Genomic DNA, 18,527 nt, shown 5'->3' with positions numbered 1-18,527 from the left:
AACCTACCTTTGCATTCCCGCCCTTAGGGACGCAGAGTAGCGCCAGTCAGGATTGGGGTGTTTTGGCTGTAGAAACAAAAGCCCAGAAAAACATGGTTAGCGTACACTAAAAGCATGTAGACCTGCCTCATTTTGGGATTGGTGTCAAACAGTCTGCATGGTGATCCTTGGTTTTTGTGAACATTCAGAATTTTGCAGTCCTTCTATGAATCTGAACTTTCAAATGGTCACACAGAGATGATCTCTGTAACAAAGCAACTTGTTTGGATGCCAAAGCCTTTGGCTAGAGATGATCTCTGTGGAAAGACATATAATGCTGGAAACTGGAGGACAGTTATTTTACATATTCATAAACATTCTGGGCATAGGAAGAAAGGGATCATAAATTCATAATATACATTCTGCTGCTTTACTTGATGAGCCAAGGAAGCTCAGCTGCTGAGCCAAATAGCATCTGCCTAAGGACATATAAAATGGAGCCCCCTGTGAAGGGGACACATGGGCTCTTCTGCTGTGAAGTTTCTGCTGGCATTTAATGTACTGCAGAGGATTGCACTAGATGGTATCAGATTTGCAGACTGCAGCAAGTCTTTTATCAAAGGCAGACGTGCTCTTTCACAACATCAAGAATTTCTACATTCTCCATATTCATTAAGGGGCATAGGGGAAGGAAGGGGAAAGCAGACAGCAATGCCCTTTGGCCAACAGCGTATGCTGACTTGCTGCAGAGTGGCTTGCTAAATGAAGAGATAGCTAAGATATCCTCTGTTGAACAAAAACTTGCTCCAAAAATGCCTTTGCAGAGTCAGAGGACCACTGAAAGAATTTTCAATTATGGTAGACAACAACAAACTGAGGTCTTTTGAAATTCTGCACTTCTATACAGCCTAAGAACACGACAAGGTTATTTCTCAGGATTCTCAAAGCATTAATCTGTACCTGATATTGCAGCCAGTGATTAACATCAGGCACTTGAATCCAAAGAGAAAACTTATGTCCAGAAATATAATGGACTGCACTCATTCCTGGTGTGTCTCATACAGTGCCAAACACACAAATAATAAATGACAGTAATGGTTTAATTCTGTTCAAGCTATTGGAGTCAGATCAGAAATGAATTTGGCCCCATTACTTGAAGAGAAAAAATAAAGTGTTGAATGTTCTCAATTATTTACAGCCAGCTCTGCCTTTTCTCTTGAGGTTTTGGGCATGCTTTTCCCTGGATCAATAGGCTTTATTCAAATAAAAATGGTGCAATTAGAACCTCCCCCATCATTCTATCACTGTACTTCCTGAGTCCAGCTTCACTCAAGAGTGAGATGCTCTTGGATGATGTGCATCCTCAGTATCCTCTATGGTCTGAATTACACAAAAGGGAGGAGGCTGCTATCTGCAACCACACATTAAACATCTGTACTAGCAATTTCCTTCCCATTTAGACCCCAGTTGTCTGGCATGCTCAGGTTCTGCTGAGTTTAGCAGAAAGTGGCTTGACAAGGAGCCCATTATGCATGTCGCCAGTATTTTCTGATTCATTCCATTTTGGCCCCAATCCCAGGGATGTCAAGGTAACTGTAAAGTCAACCATATAGAAATACTCAATGAAAGAAAGACAGAAGATACACTAATCAGACCCTTCCCCAAGTTTGTTTTTCTTAATGTATGAAGGATGCTAACATCAGAAGATTTGGTTTTTCCTCTGCTGGAGATTTTCTTGCAGAATGGGAACTGTTGGACAGGGGTGGGAGAGCAGAGAAGTCCCTGTCCTTCTTTCATACAACAGGAGATGTGAAATTCACAAATTTGCACAAGCTTGTAGGCAGTGTGAGAAGAAGAAATGCTACCACTGTTCCAAGCAAAACACAGATGAAGCAGCATTAAAGAGCTGGAAAAGTCTGTCATGAGTTAGGCAGGAGCAAGGAAAGGGGAAAGCATGATTTGCTCAATGCACACCGATTTTTTTTTCTCACCAAGAGCTGGGGAGCTCTCAGCTGAAAACCAAACAGAACAAAAACCCCACAAAATCAGTCGGCTGCAGTGCAAACTTTCAGATACAAGGTGGTAAATGGGTGATGGTAGCAGGAGAAACTCATTAGAAATTCTCATTCCATGGGCTAAGACTCACAATGTCAGAATAAGAGAAATATCAGAAGACAGTGGTATTTTCAAAGGTTATTATCTAGATGCTGTGGCCTCTTACAGCCAATTCCTGTCGTTCTCTGTGTGCTATTACTCTTCAGGCAGGGCTGCAGTGATAGTCAGAGTCAGAAGGAGGAATTATCTCAGGCACACGCCTCTGGAGATGGAAAAAGCAATCAGCTCATGCTCTGGTTTAAGTGCACACACAGCCACTTACTAATTCCTCCAGTGGAATGGCAAAACAGAATTGGAAGGGCAAGTTAGAAAACTCACTGGCTGAGCGAAAAATAGATTAATACACTGGGGAAGAAGAAAAAAAAAAAAAGCATAACCAAGGTGAAAAAGCCCCACTATTTTCATCACAAGTCCAAAAGATGGCACCATACTAGGAAGACGCTATTCCAACCAAAAGCCAGCATGACACATCTGACTTTCAAACACTTTCCTTATACACCCACCAGGCATTCCCAGTCTGCACACTTGGGTTGGCCCATGGCTCTGGTTAGGACAGCCCACCTTTACCAAACCACAAGCTGAAACCTGCCTCATTGAAATGTGGTGCTAGCAGACACTGCATCATGGCACAATATGGCCAATTTCAGAGTGGAGCAGTGTCTTCAGCACAGTCCCATGAAACAGGAGACTGTATTGCTACATTGATGAAAGCTGAATGCTATCTGCAGGCTCCTCTTAAAAGCCCTGTCACAGGCTTTGCTGCATCACAGGTTAGCACCACCAGAACAGGGTTACAGCTGTCCAGAAAGCATGAGCACAGAGAGGAAGCACAAAGAGGAACACAGAATCTAAAGTAGTCCCAATGCTCCCCATCTGTAAATCCCCTGGCAGTTACACAATGCAAATGAAGATTAACACATTTCCTTTCACGTCTCCAGTTCCCAACTTGTCACAAGACACTGTTTGTCACATACAAGTTCATTTTTTTAACTGTAACATCATCTCAGCCTGCCCTCAAAGGTTTTTGAAAGCTGGTGGTGGTCCTACTTTTACCATACATCAATTGAGCTGAGGGAAACCACACAACCGAGCACCATTTCCTGCTCCTCCCATCACCTGCTTTTTCTCATTTAGTAAAAACACACAACATCTGTTGTAAGGTGAGCAAAGACCCATCCAGATGCCTACAGCAGTGTTTGCCATCACACCGGGTGAGCACCTCATGCCAACAGTTTGTTCCTCCTGCTTCTTCCAAGTGCCAGGGTTACATTCTGCATAACCATGAGCATCAGTGGGATCAATCAACCAACCCTATTGGAAAGTTCAATAGGTGAAGTGAATTTATATTATAAGTGAAGTCACCCTAACAGCAAAAGAGCTCAAGTAAAATTTCACACACTCATTCTTAAGTTGCATAGCATGGGTAAATTAAAGCATTTCATTGATACTTAGAGAAGAAATGTAACTGAGAATACATGGCTACAAAAATTTGGCTTGGTTTTTTTTTTTTTTTTTCACCTGATGATTTACCCCAGTAAAGCGATCTCAGAGATAGAAGAAACTGCTGGAAAATGTTGATGCTCTGATCCCATATTCATGAAAATCAAACCTCCCACTGATTTCAGCAGGTGCTAGAACAAGGCCTGCTTGAGGTAGAGAAGTGTGAATGAAACATTTACAAACAGCTACCTGCTGATGAGACTGCTAAAAGCATCCCGCTCCATCCCCATTTCCACACAAACACACAACAGCATGTCATAAGCTATATTTATCAAATGTATGTGCTTCGAAGCAATAATAAAAGGCCTTTCACAACCTCTGACCACATGCAGCTCTATTTATTTTCCTGTGAGACGGTGCTGACAGATGTGAAAAAGCAGAGACTTCTGTTACTGATTCCCTTCTGTAAATGCTTCAGATTAATTTGACGCACAGAACAGCCTATTTATAGTCTGAACATGCATTCGCCACACAAGGAATTAGAATGGAACTTAAAAGAGCCTAAAATTTCCAAAGATTTGCTTTCTGTCAGTGCCCACATGCATTTCTAACTCTGAGAAAACTAAGGTGAAAGGAACAAGCAAGTGCTTCTGTAAAGTGCATTTAATGAGTTCCAAGAGAAGGAAAACTCCTCTGTTTAATATTAGATGCAAATTTCTGCTGGCACAGCAGCACACATCAAACTAAGAGTCCAACTTCCCTGAAGCACACAGCACTGTCCCTGCTTAGCAGAACAGGTCCAGATACGGACCCTGAACAAGAGGACCAACATTTATAGTTAACCTTTACAATGTCAGTGAGGCTGGAGAATTTCTTAAAGGATTAAGTTCTTGAACTGAGATTGTAAGATATTCCACCATTAATACCTTTAAAGCCTCTGTGAGAAATCTCTTGGTAAGACAGCTCCAGACAATGCTGTGGCTTTATTAGATTTAGACACTTTGAAACATGCTGGCACTTAAAAGCAGTATCAAGATGTGTTCCAGTGTTGCTTGCTTTCTGACCCTGTGCTTGGCAGGCTTTCCTTGAAGTACAAAACACAGAGGGGAAGCCGGAAGTAGAGCAGTGTGATCAAACAAATGTAAAAGCCCAATGAACCACTGGGTCTTACCATCACTTATTTGCAGCCTTTTTGCTTTCTGAAAAGTGTGCACATAGCACAATGCAGTTATCTAAGGACACCATGATTATCATTGTACTTTGTTACCACCATGTGCCACACACACAGACACACCCAAAGGTAAAAGGAAATCTACAATCAGAAGTGCTACTGTCTAGTTCCAAGCTGCCCACTCATCTTTAAGAATGTGCCTCTGGGAATGAAAACTTCAGCCCAAACCTACGTCGGTCTGATTGTTCATCTCTGCATTGAAAGGGAAAGGTTGTCATGAAACACAAGACGATGGACAAGTTTAACTGCACACTAGATAACAAGAAGACAGAAGAGATGAAAAGAAAAACCAGGACCAGACACTGCTCAGACATCACTCAGCATCTCCACAGGCATTTGAAGAAAGGGACTCCAGACTGAAATGCTGAAACATTCCCTGAAAATGACAGATCATCACTGCAGCAGTGCACAGCAGCAAAATCTCCCCTTCACGCACTCCTTCCCAAAAGGCAGGAATCCAGGCTGCTCATAACCTCACATACTGCCAGCAGTGAAGCTGCAATACTTTGCCAGCTTAATCTTCGTGCCCACATTGCCTGCTCACCCTGTGGTAATGATCTAGCTGACGAGAGAGCAATGCTTATTAACCCCAGACTCTGAATCTTATCACTAGACTCTTCCAGCAATACCTTTGTTTGTAAGGTTTTCAGTGCTGCTACGTTAGTGTGTTTCTTCTGTTACTAAACCCAACCAGTCTGAGATATTCTTCTAAAGCTAAAAAGACCACACAGGCAAGCAAGGGGGATGCAGAAGCAGAGGTTGCCTTGCAGAAATGAGCTCCCATTACACTATCATGACATGGGCAATAGAAGTCAGAACAGTCACACAGACACCAGTGCACCAACAGATAGAAAAACTCACTACTTCTCCTTAATAAGCTGCATTTTCCCCTCCACTGCATCCATGGAATGACTCAGTGGATTCAGTCACAGCTTAGCAAAGAGCAATTGCTAAGTTCAAATGAACTTAGTAGCAAGTACACAAAGGACTGAGATCTTACTGCATCAAGCATTACTGAGATTAATTCTGAACACATCTGAAATATTTTTCATCTCACTATGAACAACAATTGTAAAATTCAGCACTGTGAAACCCTCTACATGGCACACATGCATACAAAGCCTGTTCAGCTGATCCTATTCCCATCATCCAGCAGTTACCAGAATATCCATTTCCAAAAATGGATATGGAGGTGGGAGGGAAGGAAGAGGAGAAGGAGAGAGAGAAAAAAGACCTGTTGATATTTTCTAGAAGTGACACACACATCAGAGATTAATTGTGTAAACTGTCACAAGGGCAATGATACTCATGGCTGGGCTTCAAAGGTGGAGGCATGGGCCTTTACAGCTGAATTCTTAGTTCAGCTTGACAGAAGAGCACAGTCCTCCAAAGATCTATCATATAAATGTCATTGTTCATCAAAAGTAGGATTTGCTGTTACTAAGCAATGGAGGCAATCCTTGGTGTACATGCCGAAATTGAAACAAGGAAAACACTTATCATTTTATAGCATGTAATTAGCTAGGAATCAGTAACCAGTGAATGCCAACACATTCAGCCATTTTCTCATTATACGTGGCACTGACACATCTTCATGGTATGTATTACCACAGGGCAGTTTAAGAAGCAAAGACCAAAGAAAAGAACTTACAACAAGTAGCTTTGGTCAAATTTCACCTCCATTTACATCACACAGAACTAATGGACTAATTGACTCCTCTTCTGGGTCACACTGCACACTGGCAGCCCTTTGCTCATTTGTTCTATGTATGCCCATACTTCTGTACTCCAAGTCCAGCCCTCGTCTGATCTGCCCTGCTTTTCAAAATTTGCAAATTCACTGCATTCAATGGAGTGATTCCCTAAAATAGGACAAGAATCTGTCTATTAAACTTATTTCCTGATGCTCTTGCATCCAAAACGAATAATTTTCAATTATTACTCTTCTTTATTTTTCCCAGAAAACCAGACTGAAAGTGTGTATTTCACTCTGTGTGAAATATTTCACTCTCATATTCCCTCCAATACCAAACAGATTGTAGGATTTTATTATGCTCAGAAAGAAGTTAAGGTACAAAAATTGCAGAGAAAATGAAGGAAAAAATACATCCCCCACACCACATTACTGTGAATTACAGAAAAACACCGCATACATTATAAACTGATTTGTTCTAAATGGTTGATCATTGCTCTCTAAAAGCAATTTTATATAAGATTTGCTGGTCCTTAGGATTCATGCATCTTCATTCTCTTGCAACATCAGTTGCAAAAGATTCTAGTATCTAATATGTGTTTAAGTATAAAGAACTAAATGAGTTACATTTCTCCAGCAAAAGTACACAAGTCAGCCTGCTTTCAATCCCCCCACAACTCTCCCTCCATATCCAGACACGTACCATACATTAATGCACAAACTGATCCTACAACTGACACAATCCTAGAGTACAAACACACAGCACTTGCAACTTTTTTCCATTGTGAACCAGGATTTTCTCCGGTATTTCCAGATTTAGTTCCTATCTCTGAACAAAATAAACTGCAGAGCATGCAAACTACGTGCTAACTGCAGGCCAGCTGCATGCTAACATGAAGCAGCCATTAATGCTACACTGTGGGATGATATTGAAAAGGTTAACACATTGCTGGCTAAACCACAGGTGTTAAACAATTTTCAATATCAGCTCAGCAGGTCAGAAGTTGTCACAATGCAACACCACCATGATAATTTGCTGTAATTCTCTATAAAGATGTCACTGGATTGTCAATGATGCAGCACTTGGTAAAACAGATGCTACCAAAGGAGGGTTTGCAGCACTCAGACAACTAAAATATGACCAAATCAGTAAGCAAAGCATAATTTTGTAGCTATCTAAATCCAACAACTTTGCTTAGGTATCAAAACAGTGAAGTAGCAAACATCTATAATTGCCATAAAATAACCTATTGATTTCCAAGCTAATCTATTTATTTTTTTTTTCCTGCAGTATTAGTTTTAGCATTAAGAATTCAAGACTGTGTCTGTCATTCCTTAGCACTCTATGACAGCAGGCAATTTTAGATGTGTAAGAGAATAGGGAAGGACGCAATACTCTGCATAGCAAATGCTGCAAAAATGAAGTGAATCTCACACAGACACAGATACTGAACTTACCAAATGGACCCTGAAACTCCCAGTATTTACCTAGAAACAAAATGAATTGCACACATTAGAATACTCTAGAACCACGTTTCTCACTACGTGCCAGTGAGCCCCAAAGGAAATACACTTAATCAGAGTTTTCCAGTTTGAACCTCTTCTTAAGTACAAATTTGCTCAGAGCACTGTGCTGACCATTTATCAATGTAGCCTCACCTCATTAGGAGTAATGGAGTCATTTTTAAGTATGATCAGGTTTTGTGCACTCTGCCCACTCTGTCCTGTCAGATGCCTCTCAGTCACCACTGCAGAGGGAACCGTTCCTGTTGGCCCACAAGTATTGTAAAACATAAAAGTGTCACTTCCCGATCCTGCAGTTAAGCAAGCCTTATAGCAGTAGGTCTTAGTGAGAGACCCATTGCCCCGCACTTCAATGAAATGGGGCTGCACTTTTAAACCATGAGGCAACCTCGCATCGATGTTGTTGTTGGCCTGCTTGTACAATTCAGCAGGGCACCGTTCTCTGACCCCACAGAAACCCGTACAGCAGGAGTCCCCGTACAGACTGTATCTGTAGCACTTGATAACAGTTAGCCCAATGATTGTGAAAAGGAAAACGAAGGAGATGGAGCACAAAGCAATAATGAGATAAAGAGTGATTTCTGAATAATTGCTCGGACTTCTAATGTGCCTTCTTGTATCAGGGATGATTTTGGAGACTCTGTCCACCACAGCAACCGTGATGGCTACTGATGAAGACATCGGTGGCTCTCCATTGTCTCTCACCTCCACCGTCAGGTTGAAAGTAGGTGTGCTCTCCTCCCTCAGTTTCCGAGTAGTCCTAATCTCCCCAGTGTGGAGTTCTATCCTGAACAAATCTGGATCTGAGGTTTGCACTATGTAGAAGAACAACCAGGCATTTTGTCCTGAGTCCCCATCAATGGCTATAATTTTGGTTACCAAATATCCAGCATGAGCTGAGCGTGGGATCATCTCCAGGGCTGCTGAAGTGTTGGTTGAGGTAGGATACAGAATCTCTGGAGCATGGTCATTCACATCTACCACATAGATGTAGACAGTGACAGTGCTGCTCAGTGATGGGATCCCAGCATCCTGAGCCTGGACAACCACATGGAATTCCCTTAGTGTCTCATAGTCAAAGGATTTGACAGCATACATGTCACCGCTGTCAGATTTAATGGTGACAAAGGAGGCAGCAGGTAGCCCTTCAATCTCCCCATCCAACAGAGAATAGGATATGTAGGCATTTTCGGCGACATCCGGGTCAGTGGCTTTGATAGTGCAAAGCAAAACTCCAAGAGGGTTGTTCTCAGGGACGTAAATTGAATACACAGGTTCCTCAAAGAGCGGAGGATTGTCATTTATGTCAGAGATGACCACATGGATCACCTTCTGGGAGGAGAGAGGGGGGCTTCCAGAATCAGTAGCCGTAACTGTGATGTTGTAAGCTGCTGCTTTCTCACGGTCCAGGTTCCCTTGGGTGACCAAGGTGTAGGAATTCTTGAAAGAGTTGAGCATAAAGGGGAGGCCGGGGGGAATACGCAGGCTCACCTGCTTGTTCAGCCCAGAGTCCTGGTCTGTGACACTCATTAAGGCCACCACAGTTCCTGGCTTTGCATCCTCTGGCACTGGGCTGTACAGGGAGGTCAGGACCACCTCAGGAACATTATCATTGGCATCCACAATGTTGACCAGTACTTTGCAGTGCCCAGCCATAGACACAGGGCCCTGATCAGTGGCTTGCACATAGATCTCATAAGAGGATGCTTCTTCATAATCCAAGGTGCCATTAACCCGTACCTCCCCTGAATGTGGATCCACACGGAAGAGCTGCCTCACCTTCTGTGGGGTATAGCTGCCAAAAGAATAGATCACATCCCCATTGGAACCCTCGTCGGGGTCTGAAGCATTGAGTTTGACAACTAGCGTGCCAGGGGGTGAGTTCTCCAGCAGGTTCACGGTATATGTAGAGCGATCAAAGGCAGGTGGGTTGTCGTTGGTATCCACAACTCGCACAGAGATCTGAGCTGTGCCGGACCTGGGGGGATCCCCACCATCCACGGCAGTGAGCACTAGCTGCAGCAGGGCACTCTGCTCCCGGTCCAGCGGCTGCTGCAGCACAAGCTCCAGGAGCTTACTGCCACTCTGGAAGCCTTTAAGGTCCAGGGCAAAGTGGTGGCTGGGGCTCAGCTGGTAGCTCTGCACAGAGTTGGTACCCACATCAGGGTCCTGAGCACTCTCGATGTGGAAGCGGGCACCGGGCACGGCAGACTCACTGATCTCCAGCCGGTAATCCTGGCGAGGAAAGCGGGGCGCGTTATCATTGATGTCCAGCACCTCCACCTCCACGTTGTGCACCTCGATGGGCTGCTCGATGACCAGCTCTAGGCTGAGAAAGCAGGTGGGGCTCAACTCACAGAGCACCTCTCGGTCCATACGCTCCCGCACCAGCAGCGCCCCGCGGCCCAGCTCCAGCTCCAGGTACTGCCGGCCGCTGCCCGACGTGAGCCGCGCTCCCCGCTCCGCCAGCCGCCGCGGATCCACGCCCAGGTCGCTCGCCACGTTGCCCACGAAGGCGCCGTGCGGCAGCTCCTCCCGCACCGAGTAGCGGAGCGGCCCGCCCGCCGCCCGCCCGCTGCTCAGCCCCAGCAGCAGCAGCAGCGGCAGGCCCAGCGCCACCGCCCCGCCGCGGCTTCGCCGAGCCGCCGCCGCCGCCGCCATAGCCGGGGGTGGGAAGCCGCCGGAGCCGCTTCGCCCGGCCCTGGCCCGGCCTCACACCCCACCGCCCGGCCGCTTCATGCGAGCGGCGAGCAGCAGCCGCCGGCCACCACCGGCTGCCCAGCCCATGTTCGGCGGCTGACCGAGGCGGCGGCTCCGACCTCTCTCCCTCCGGCTGCTCCGAGGAGGAAGAAGAGGAGGAGAAGGCGGAGGAGGAGGAAGGAGGAGGGACCGGGACTCGCCGGATCCGCTTTCTCCTGCTCCAGCTGCCGCGCGGGCGGAGGCGGGGGAGGACGCTAAGCCGCGGCTGGCTCCGGTTCAGCACCGCGGCCGGGAACAGCGGCTCGCGGCGGGAGGGGCGGGTTCCGCTTCAGCACCGCGCTCGCGGACAGCGGCCCCTCCGCTGCACGCCTTTCCCAGGGCCGCGCTCCGCTCCGCTCCGCCGCGCCGGCCCAGGGCCCGGTCCCGGGGGGGAAGGCGTGCGGACGAGCCCCGCTCCCCCCCGCGGCCCCGGCCTCACCCACGTGTTGCCGCCCCTCGGAGCGCCGGGCCCTTCGCTGCCGGTAGCCGCCGCCGAGGAGGGAGGGGAGCGGTCCGGCCGTGCCCAGCCGCGCCGCCCCTCGCCTCCGCCCCGGTTTCGCTGCTGAAGCTTCGGGGGCGCGGGGCGGGCCTCGAGCCGCCTGCACTTCTGGACCTGCTGCTGCAGTGCTAAAATGCATCCGCTTGGGAGAGTTAAATCAGCGCAGGGCGCCGAAAAAAACCGGGCCTCCAGCCAAGCCTGGTGCCGTCTGTGTGCTGCTGCAGTGGGTTTGACGACCTCTTTCTCGAAGACCTGCCCCTCTGCTCCATCGGAGATTCATCTTCTCTGCAGCACCGTCCCTCTGCCCAGCCCCTGAAGGGCCCCTCGCCCTCCATTCGCCCCTGCTGCAGGCCCACCAGCTGTTGGGCTGGAGGAATTCTGCAGGTCACACCCACGAGTTCAGAGCATTTAAGGTGGGCTTCAGCTTCCCATTAACACAAGAGACGCTCAAGGTGATCGAGTGTGACTGGAGAAAAGATGGAGAAGCACAATACGAGCTGTTTTCCAGTTACTATTCTATCTTCCTCTGCCCTCGTATTAGAGGATTGACAAAAAGTGGAGTGATGAAATTCAACCACCTCAGCAGTGGGGTGAAAAGGTGCTGCAGTAAGTTTTTACCCCAATGCCACAAATCACAGTCAAAGCAATAAACTTAAGTACCCATTCATACAACACATAAGTCACTACACTGATGTATTTATGGAGACAAGCCATTGAGCATAATCCTCCAGGAGTGCATACTGTACCTATTAACCCAGTGCAAAATTCCTCTTGTTTTCCCCACCAGGTCTTTCAGAATGACTACCGAATCTTTTCTGGATGGGGCTGGTCTATCAAATGCAACAGTGGACCTCAATTTTCAGCTAAAATCCTTCTCATTGCCCTTTTGTGGGTCTGGGCACTCGCCCCAGTGCAGAGTGATTTTTAAGAGCACCAGCTTATATTGTGAATCCCAAAGGTTTTTACTACATGCACCTGATGAACAAATCCTGAAGAACAACTGCCATAACTCTGACTCAGCACCGCTGAGATTACCGGTTTATCAGCTTTTAACTGTAGCCACTATAATCAGAGAGGAACATTAGAAGAGCCAACATCAAGAGTAGAATCACCCTATTTATGTTCAATACTCAAGTGTTGATTTCAAGGCCATTTCTCTACTCCAAATACTTGTCTTCATATTTATTCTAATATGCCCAGTACTCCAGGGTCTGTAGATATCATGATGGGAGCACCCTACCTATTTTTTTAAGCAGGACAAATGTAGGTCTGTGAAGCACTAGAAGGGCAGATGGAGAAGCCAAGCACCTAGAATATCTGGAAATCTGCCTATTTCATCCACTGGTCTAAACAGGAGCCAAATACTTAAAGGAAAAAAAAAAAAAAGAAGAAGAAGAAGAAAAAAAAGCTTCCAATTTTTTGTCTAGCTATCCACCTTCAAGATCACAAAGTTCAAAGATTGAGAACAAAATGCCCTGATAGAACAAACAACTAACTGATTAGAAGCCCAAATTTTCTTTTTTTGGTGTTGGGTTTTGTTGTTTTTTTTTTGTTAGTTTGTTTTCTATTTTGATATTTCTGAATCTGCAGTACACATGGATTATGTGGCTGTGTGTCAAAACAGCTCACTGTCAGCATATGAAACAGAACAGATACAACCTCAGTTTTCCAGACAACTCAATATTGGCTCATCCAGTCAGGTTAAGGAGCACCTCTGCCCTACATCTCCCAAGCATACAGGTACAAAGACCTTTAACAAACATGCATCACACCAAAAGACAGGATAAAAGGCAACATCTTAGGCACTGATTTAAGGAATAGAATGGTAGGGATTTTCTCAAAAACGAACAATGCCCATGATAAGTGGCAGTGGGAAGACAAAGCCCACCTCTGCAGGCAAGTTTCCCTTTCTCATTGCTCCTAGGCCCCAGTGATTTACTTCTGATACATACTGAGGTTCCCTTCTAGCGCATTCCAGCTGAGTACCTCACCAAGTGACAGCTGGTGAATGCTTAAATATTACCCATCCCTACTCGCATGCTACCAAGGCTCATTTCATAGAACCGTAGAATGATTAAGGTTGGAAAAGACCTCTAAGATCATCCAGTCCAACTGTCTGCCAATCACCCATAGTGCCCACTGAACCATGTCCCTCAGTACTACACCAACCCTTTCCTTAAGCACCTCCAGAGAACCTACCCCTTTGTGAACAGCTAGCACTATGCACACCTCAAGTTTTGTAAAGTACTGCAGAATGTAAAACTGAACAAAGATAACATATACATAACAAAACTATAAATTTCCTTCAAATGTGTTTTGAAATCTCAACGTCAAGTTCCTACAACATTTTTCTCCTAATTTCAAAAATTTAATTCCTGGGATTGTCTGGCTTCTGGAATTTTTCTAAGTCTTAAAGAATGAATAAAATCAAAACAGATTAATAATGTAGCTTGGCTGATACACACTAGCATTGTACAAATGTAGCAGTCTTTCTGAAAATACTTGCTTTACATCATTCAGGCTGACCATACAGTTTTTGAATGATACACTGAAACCTCTATTCTGATTCAGTTTCCCCTGAGTTATTTTGAATCTACATAGCATTCATCAATGGCCACAACAATTTTAGGTATTCCCACTAGCTTTGGTGGGAATGCTCAGTCAGTCCTGCAGACATTGGGGTTTAATTCAGGAAAAAACTCCCATAGAGAAAACACCTCGGGGTTTGGTCTGTAGTAATATTGATTTGTACAGCAAAAGACAATAAAAGAAACACAGAAACAAAATTTCAGTTTCAGCTGTACTCGGACTTCGAAACCTGGAGTTTTGCTTTCCAGAAACTTCTTGAGATTTCATAAAACTCCAAATTCTGAAATACCTTAAAAATCACTATATAAGAGTGTTCCCAGGACTTCAGAACAGTTCACGGAAGAGAGAACATCAGAGTCTGTCCCTGCAGCAAAAACCAGCTGATAGAACACTCTAGGCCAAATATCCATTTGCTGACAATCCTGACAGCTCCTGAAGTGATAGGATACAACCTGCATGCAGTATCTGCATACTCACGTCTGTTGGGCTTCACTGACTCTGACAAAAATTGCATCACTACATTTTTCTTGGTTAAATTAAATTGTATCAGTCCTCTGATGTGAGTACAAACATATGGAAGCACAGAAAAATGCACTGATTTTACCAAGATGTTCAGAAATCAATTAAGTTATATGATAGTAGCTATAAGTTATATTGTAAAGTAGTAATACACTGATATGCATCTGTAGTAGTATAACTGTTTCAATGTAGAAAGTCACCACATTCCTATGCAAGTCTTTCTTGAAATCTTACTATATATAGATATGCCAGAATTAGTAGCAGCATAACACAATGCCACAGAAATATTTCTGCACAGATATTTCTCCTGGGAGTGATAGAATTAGAAATGAATACAGTTCTGCGCTTATTGAGGGCCTTAAAAGTTCACCTATTTCAAATCACACCTGTACCAGAAATAATTTCATACAGCAACATAACTAAAATCACCTAAATTTGCTTGAGCTGCAACATATCTGTTCTCTTTAATTCACCAAATAGTCCTTCCTTCCTCTGGCTATTTCTGAGTCTCTTACAAAGCAAAAGTAAAGAGATGTCAGAAAATAGGAATGTGTGACCATATGCCGTGTTAACTGAAGAACAGCAAGGAATTTTGACACCTGAAAAGACATTTTGCTTCTCTGCAAATAACGTCAACTTCAGTAAAGCAAATCCCTAAAACATGACATGCAATGACTGAATGTTGTGACGCAGCTCCTTTCTGAACTTGTGGGAAGACACAGATCTGAGGATGAGGCTCTAGATTTTTGCATACAGTTTTCTCGGCACGTACTCTTTGGCAACAAGAGATTACTTAAGTAGCTACACAGTGTTCTTGGCATACACAACTCCTGCCTTCAGACAAAGCAGTGTGCAAAAAGTATAGAGACAAGTCTAGATAATCCACACAGATCAGCCATTAACAAAAAGGTAAGCTATGTCATTCTGTAGAAAACCCTAGATTTTCTCTTCATGTGCCTACTTGCATGTAGTGCTTATGGTTTGTCTGCTTTGCTTAGAATTAAATCAAGTCAAGAGTAAAGGCACAGCCATCAGTCACAAGGCCAATTACATCAACCACAGGGGAAAACAATGCTCACAAACAGTAAGGGAATTACTCCCACAGACAGTTTTTCCAGAAAGGTGCTTTCTTCTAGCCCGTGAGTACTCTCAACACCTCTGGGAAGATCTTGTTCATGTGAAGGGATACACACTAGTACTTCAGTCCAACCCCCTGTTTCAATTTGTTCCCTTGGGATTCTGGAACTCACTTCAGTTGTGTCCCCCACCCTCATGCACATCTTCTCTGAAGAAGACAGTGTAGAGGGCTTTCCATTGTTTCTGGAGAATCCTTATGTCTCAAGTACTATCTGGTCAGGAAAATGGCACGTAGGATGATTAGGCAATGTAAAAGCAGGAGTGAAAAGGATCTGATGAGCTTTCATCAGTCTCCACTAAGCTACATGAGCTCAGAGATCCCAAAATATGAGCAAGTGGGTTCTGCAGTAAGAACAGAGCCACCAATCAACCCTTTAAACAAAGCCCTGCAGTTGAACCACTGAATCTGGTCTTCATTCTCAGTATGGGATTTTTTGAGGATGTGGGATTCTCCCTCTTCCCAAATACACTTCAAAGTGCCTCCCTGAAGCAATGTAAACTTCTCGTTTCTACATCCAACTTCTCTGCTCCTTCCTTCCAGTCATATTCTGCATTTGAATTCTTTGCTGATTAGTGATTGTTCTACATGCAGCTTGCCTCCCCTTTGTTTGGAATAGGTACTGTGGCAAATTGTTCAACTGGATTTACTCTGTTTTTTCATATCCTCCCATAAATTCATTTTTCACCATTGGTACAAATAACTGGTGAGATTTTTTTTCGTATCACATACATCTGAAGCCAGCCTATTTAAAACATTGCTGTTATGGGAACCAAGGTTGCTAAACAGCCAAAAATAAAAAATAAAAATAAAAAAATCCTGCTTGTATTTAGGTCACAATTTCTTTCCAGTAGCATACTTGACACTATTTGTAGAAAATTGCATGTAAAGAAAAAGTGGTGAGTTGGGGTATAGAAAAAAAGAATCTGTGTTGTAAACCTGAATTTAGACAAGCCACAGACAAAATACAGATAAGAAGTACACAAACAAAATGCGTTTCTTTGCTTCTCAAGGTCTTCAGTTAATTATTTCTGACTTGTAGTCTAACATGTAAGGATGGCTCTCTCTCTGACTCATCCTGTTTGTCGTCTGCAATATTTCTTCTGATAACTACAAATCCTTCCAATAACTTATTGACAATAATTGTCACATACTGTGCCATTCTAAATGAAAGGACATTAACAACTTGGATGTGGACAGAATAATTTCCACCACCGTAAAGTTGGTTTGTGCTTTTCTTTATCTATACTATGTTTCTTTCCAATCTCTGCTACCATCTTTGTCAGTCTTCCATACATACTATGATTTTTCATTTCAAGCCATCTGGTTCTAAGACATCTTCTACTCCACAAAAAAATTTCTTCCAGATATTATCATTATTAACATTTACAAATATTTAAAGAATGGGACTCAACTGTTTTAAATCCTTTTTTTTTATACATGACCATTGAGTTCAAGTCTCTACTGCTGACTCCTTAGCTCTGCTAACTCATCCAAGATGGACTGGCAGTTCTAAAACTCTCAGTGTTGTCTTCATGTTTACAGACTGGTACTTAAACCCATCCCTCTCTTCTGTGTTTTCCTATCAATCTATTCTCCTTCTTGAATATTTGTTCCATACTTTTTGTTTTCTTTTTCATATTACTAGTGACAGTAGTAATCTTGTCTCTTTCCAGAAAATATTCTCCTCTCTTTATGTTGATTCTCCTTATTTTTTCTTCCTCAGCTTCCTAAGATTTTTAAGTTTGTCCTTCTGGATATATGAGAAATTGACGGTGTTCCAAAACAATGCTGATAAGGGATGCTGATGTCTCCTTTTCCCTTAATTTTTGTCTACACACTTCAGATAAAGTGAGAAGCTAAGCACCAAACAGCAGCATTGACCCAATGGAAATTGAGAACTAGGTGTAAAAATAGAGAGTGAGAATCAAAAATACAGGGAAGGAGTAATATGAGGAACAGTCAGTCACCTTATTCACTGCTGAAAAAGACTGACAGCACTTTCTTCACAGCCTGTCAGTGCTTCTCATTTACTAGCAAAAAGTTCAAGTTTGCATTATAGAAGACTATATGAGTAGCTAAATGCTGTGTGTTCACTCCTTTAAAGACACAGAGTGAGTTATATCTATTAAATTTATTTCTGCTCCCTGTTTAAGTGTCTCTTAGTAGTTAATCACCTAAAATCTGAAATGTCCTCATTTGGATCTGAAAAGGAACTGGCAATCAGGTAGGTTGGTTTTCACACTGTTTTAATGTTGACCTAAGTTTGTCTTTGAGCATGTCAGAAGTATTGACTGTCAATGCCCTAACTATAAACTGTACATCTTGTGCTAGATCAGATTTTGCTTTTTCAAATGTCAATTCCATCTCCTTCAATTGCACTTTCAGTTCTTGGCCTACTGCTCTCCTAATGACTTTTCCAAATTTGCTGCATTTCCTAATAGTATCTCCATAAATTCCATTATTCTGCAAAAATATATCAAATTAGAAAGGATAAATTCAAGACATAAAAAGTGTATCCTAAGCTTTACTTTGGATGTTCAATTTATTGAGCCTCGTATCTGGGTAATCATACTGAATTCAAAGCAGCACACACACAAACACCAAAATGAAGACCTCCCTCCCTTAGCAGAGTTACTCTGCTAACTACTGAGTAGCAAGATCACTACTTGCACATGACAGTTGACTTGTGCTTTTGATATTGAAAGATACTTTCACTGCAACCATCTTCTATGTGCCTCCTTAAACGATCATAAATACTTCTTCAGGTTACCTAAAATATAACATACCTTCTCCTGGTTAAATAAGGAAAACAGAAATAAACAAATTATATATACATATATATACCAACACTAGTTGAAGCATGCATTAACTTGTTCCACTGGGCTGCAAATACCAAGTGTATTTTCTTAGCCAAACAGACCTAAGTCCCAACCTGACAACTTAAACATGGCTTAAATGGTTTGTGCTCATTTTCTGTACAGGAATGCATTCCAGTATGCATTCAAGATGCCATCTGCAGCCACTCCAAACAGACCAAGACCTGAGAAGTAACGTGCACAAT

At 43.5% G+C, this 18,527-nt stretch overlaps 1 protein-coding gene across 6 annotated transcripts in view; it reads right to left on the bottom strand.

Moving 5' to 3' along the window:
• The window catches only part of LOC100546766 (protocadherin alpha-C2-like), a 102,323-nt gene that overhangs the window by 33,936 nt on the left and 49,860 nt on the right, over nucleotides 1–18,527 (bottom strand). For 3 of the 6 annotated variants that reach the window (XM_085236822.1, XM_085236821.1, XM_085236820.1), the window contains exon 2: nucleotides 8–66. In XM_085236822.1, coding sequence (XP_085092948.1) covers nucleotides 8–66 — 59 coding nt within the window. Of the gene's footprint in view, nucleotides 1–7; nucleotides 67–7,916; nucleotides 7,947–8,117; nucleotides 14,234–18,527 lie in introns of those variants that run through there. The other 3 variants (XM_019620339.3, XM_085236823.1, XM_085236824.1) reach the window with 3 other exon arrangements.

Source organism: Meleagris gallopavo, chromosome 15, assembly GCF_905368555.1.
Source record: "Meleagris gallopavo chromosome 15, MGAL_WU_HG_1.1, whole genome shotgun sequence".
Classification (NCBI taxonomy): domain Eukaryota; kingdom Metazoa; phylum Chordata; class Aves; order Galliformes; family Phasianidae; genus Meleagris; species Meleagris gallopavo.
Note: the sequence above shows the minus strand (reverse complement) of the source record. Positions and strands in the feature narration are given on the sequence as shown.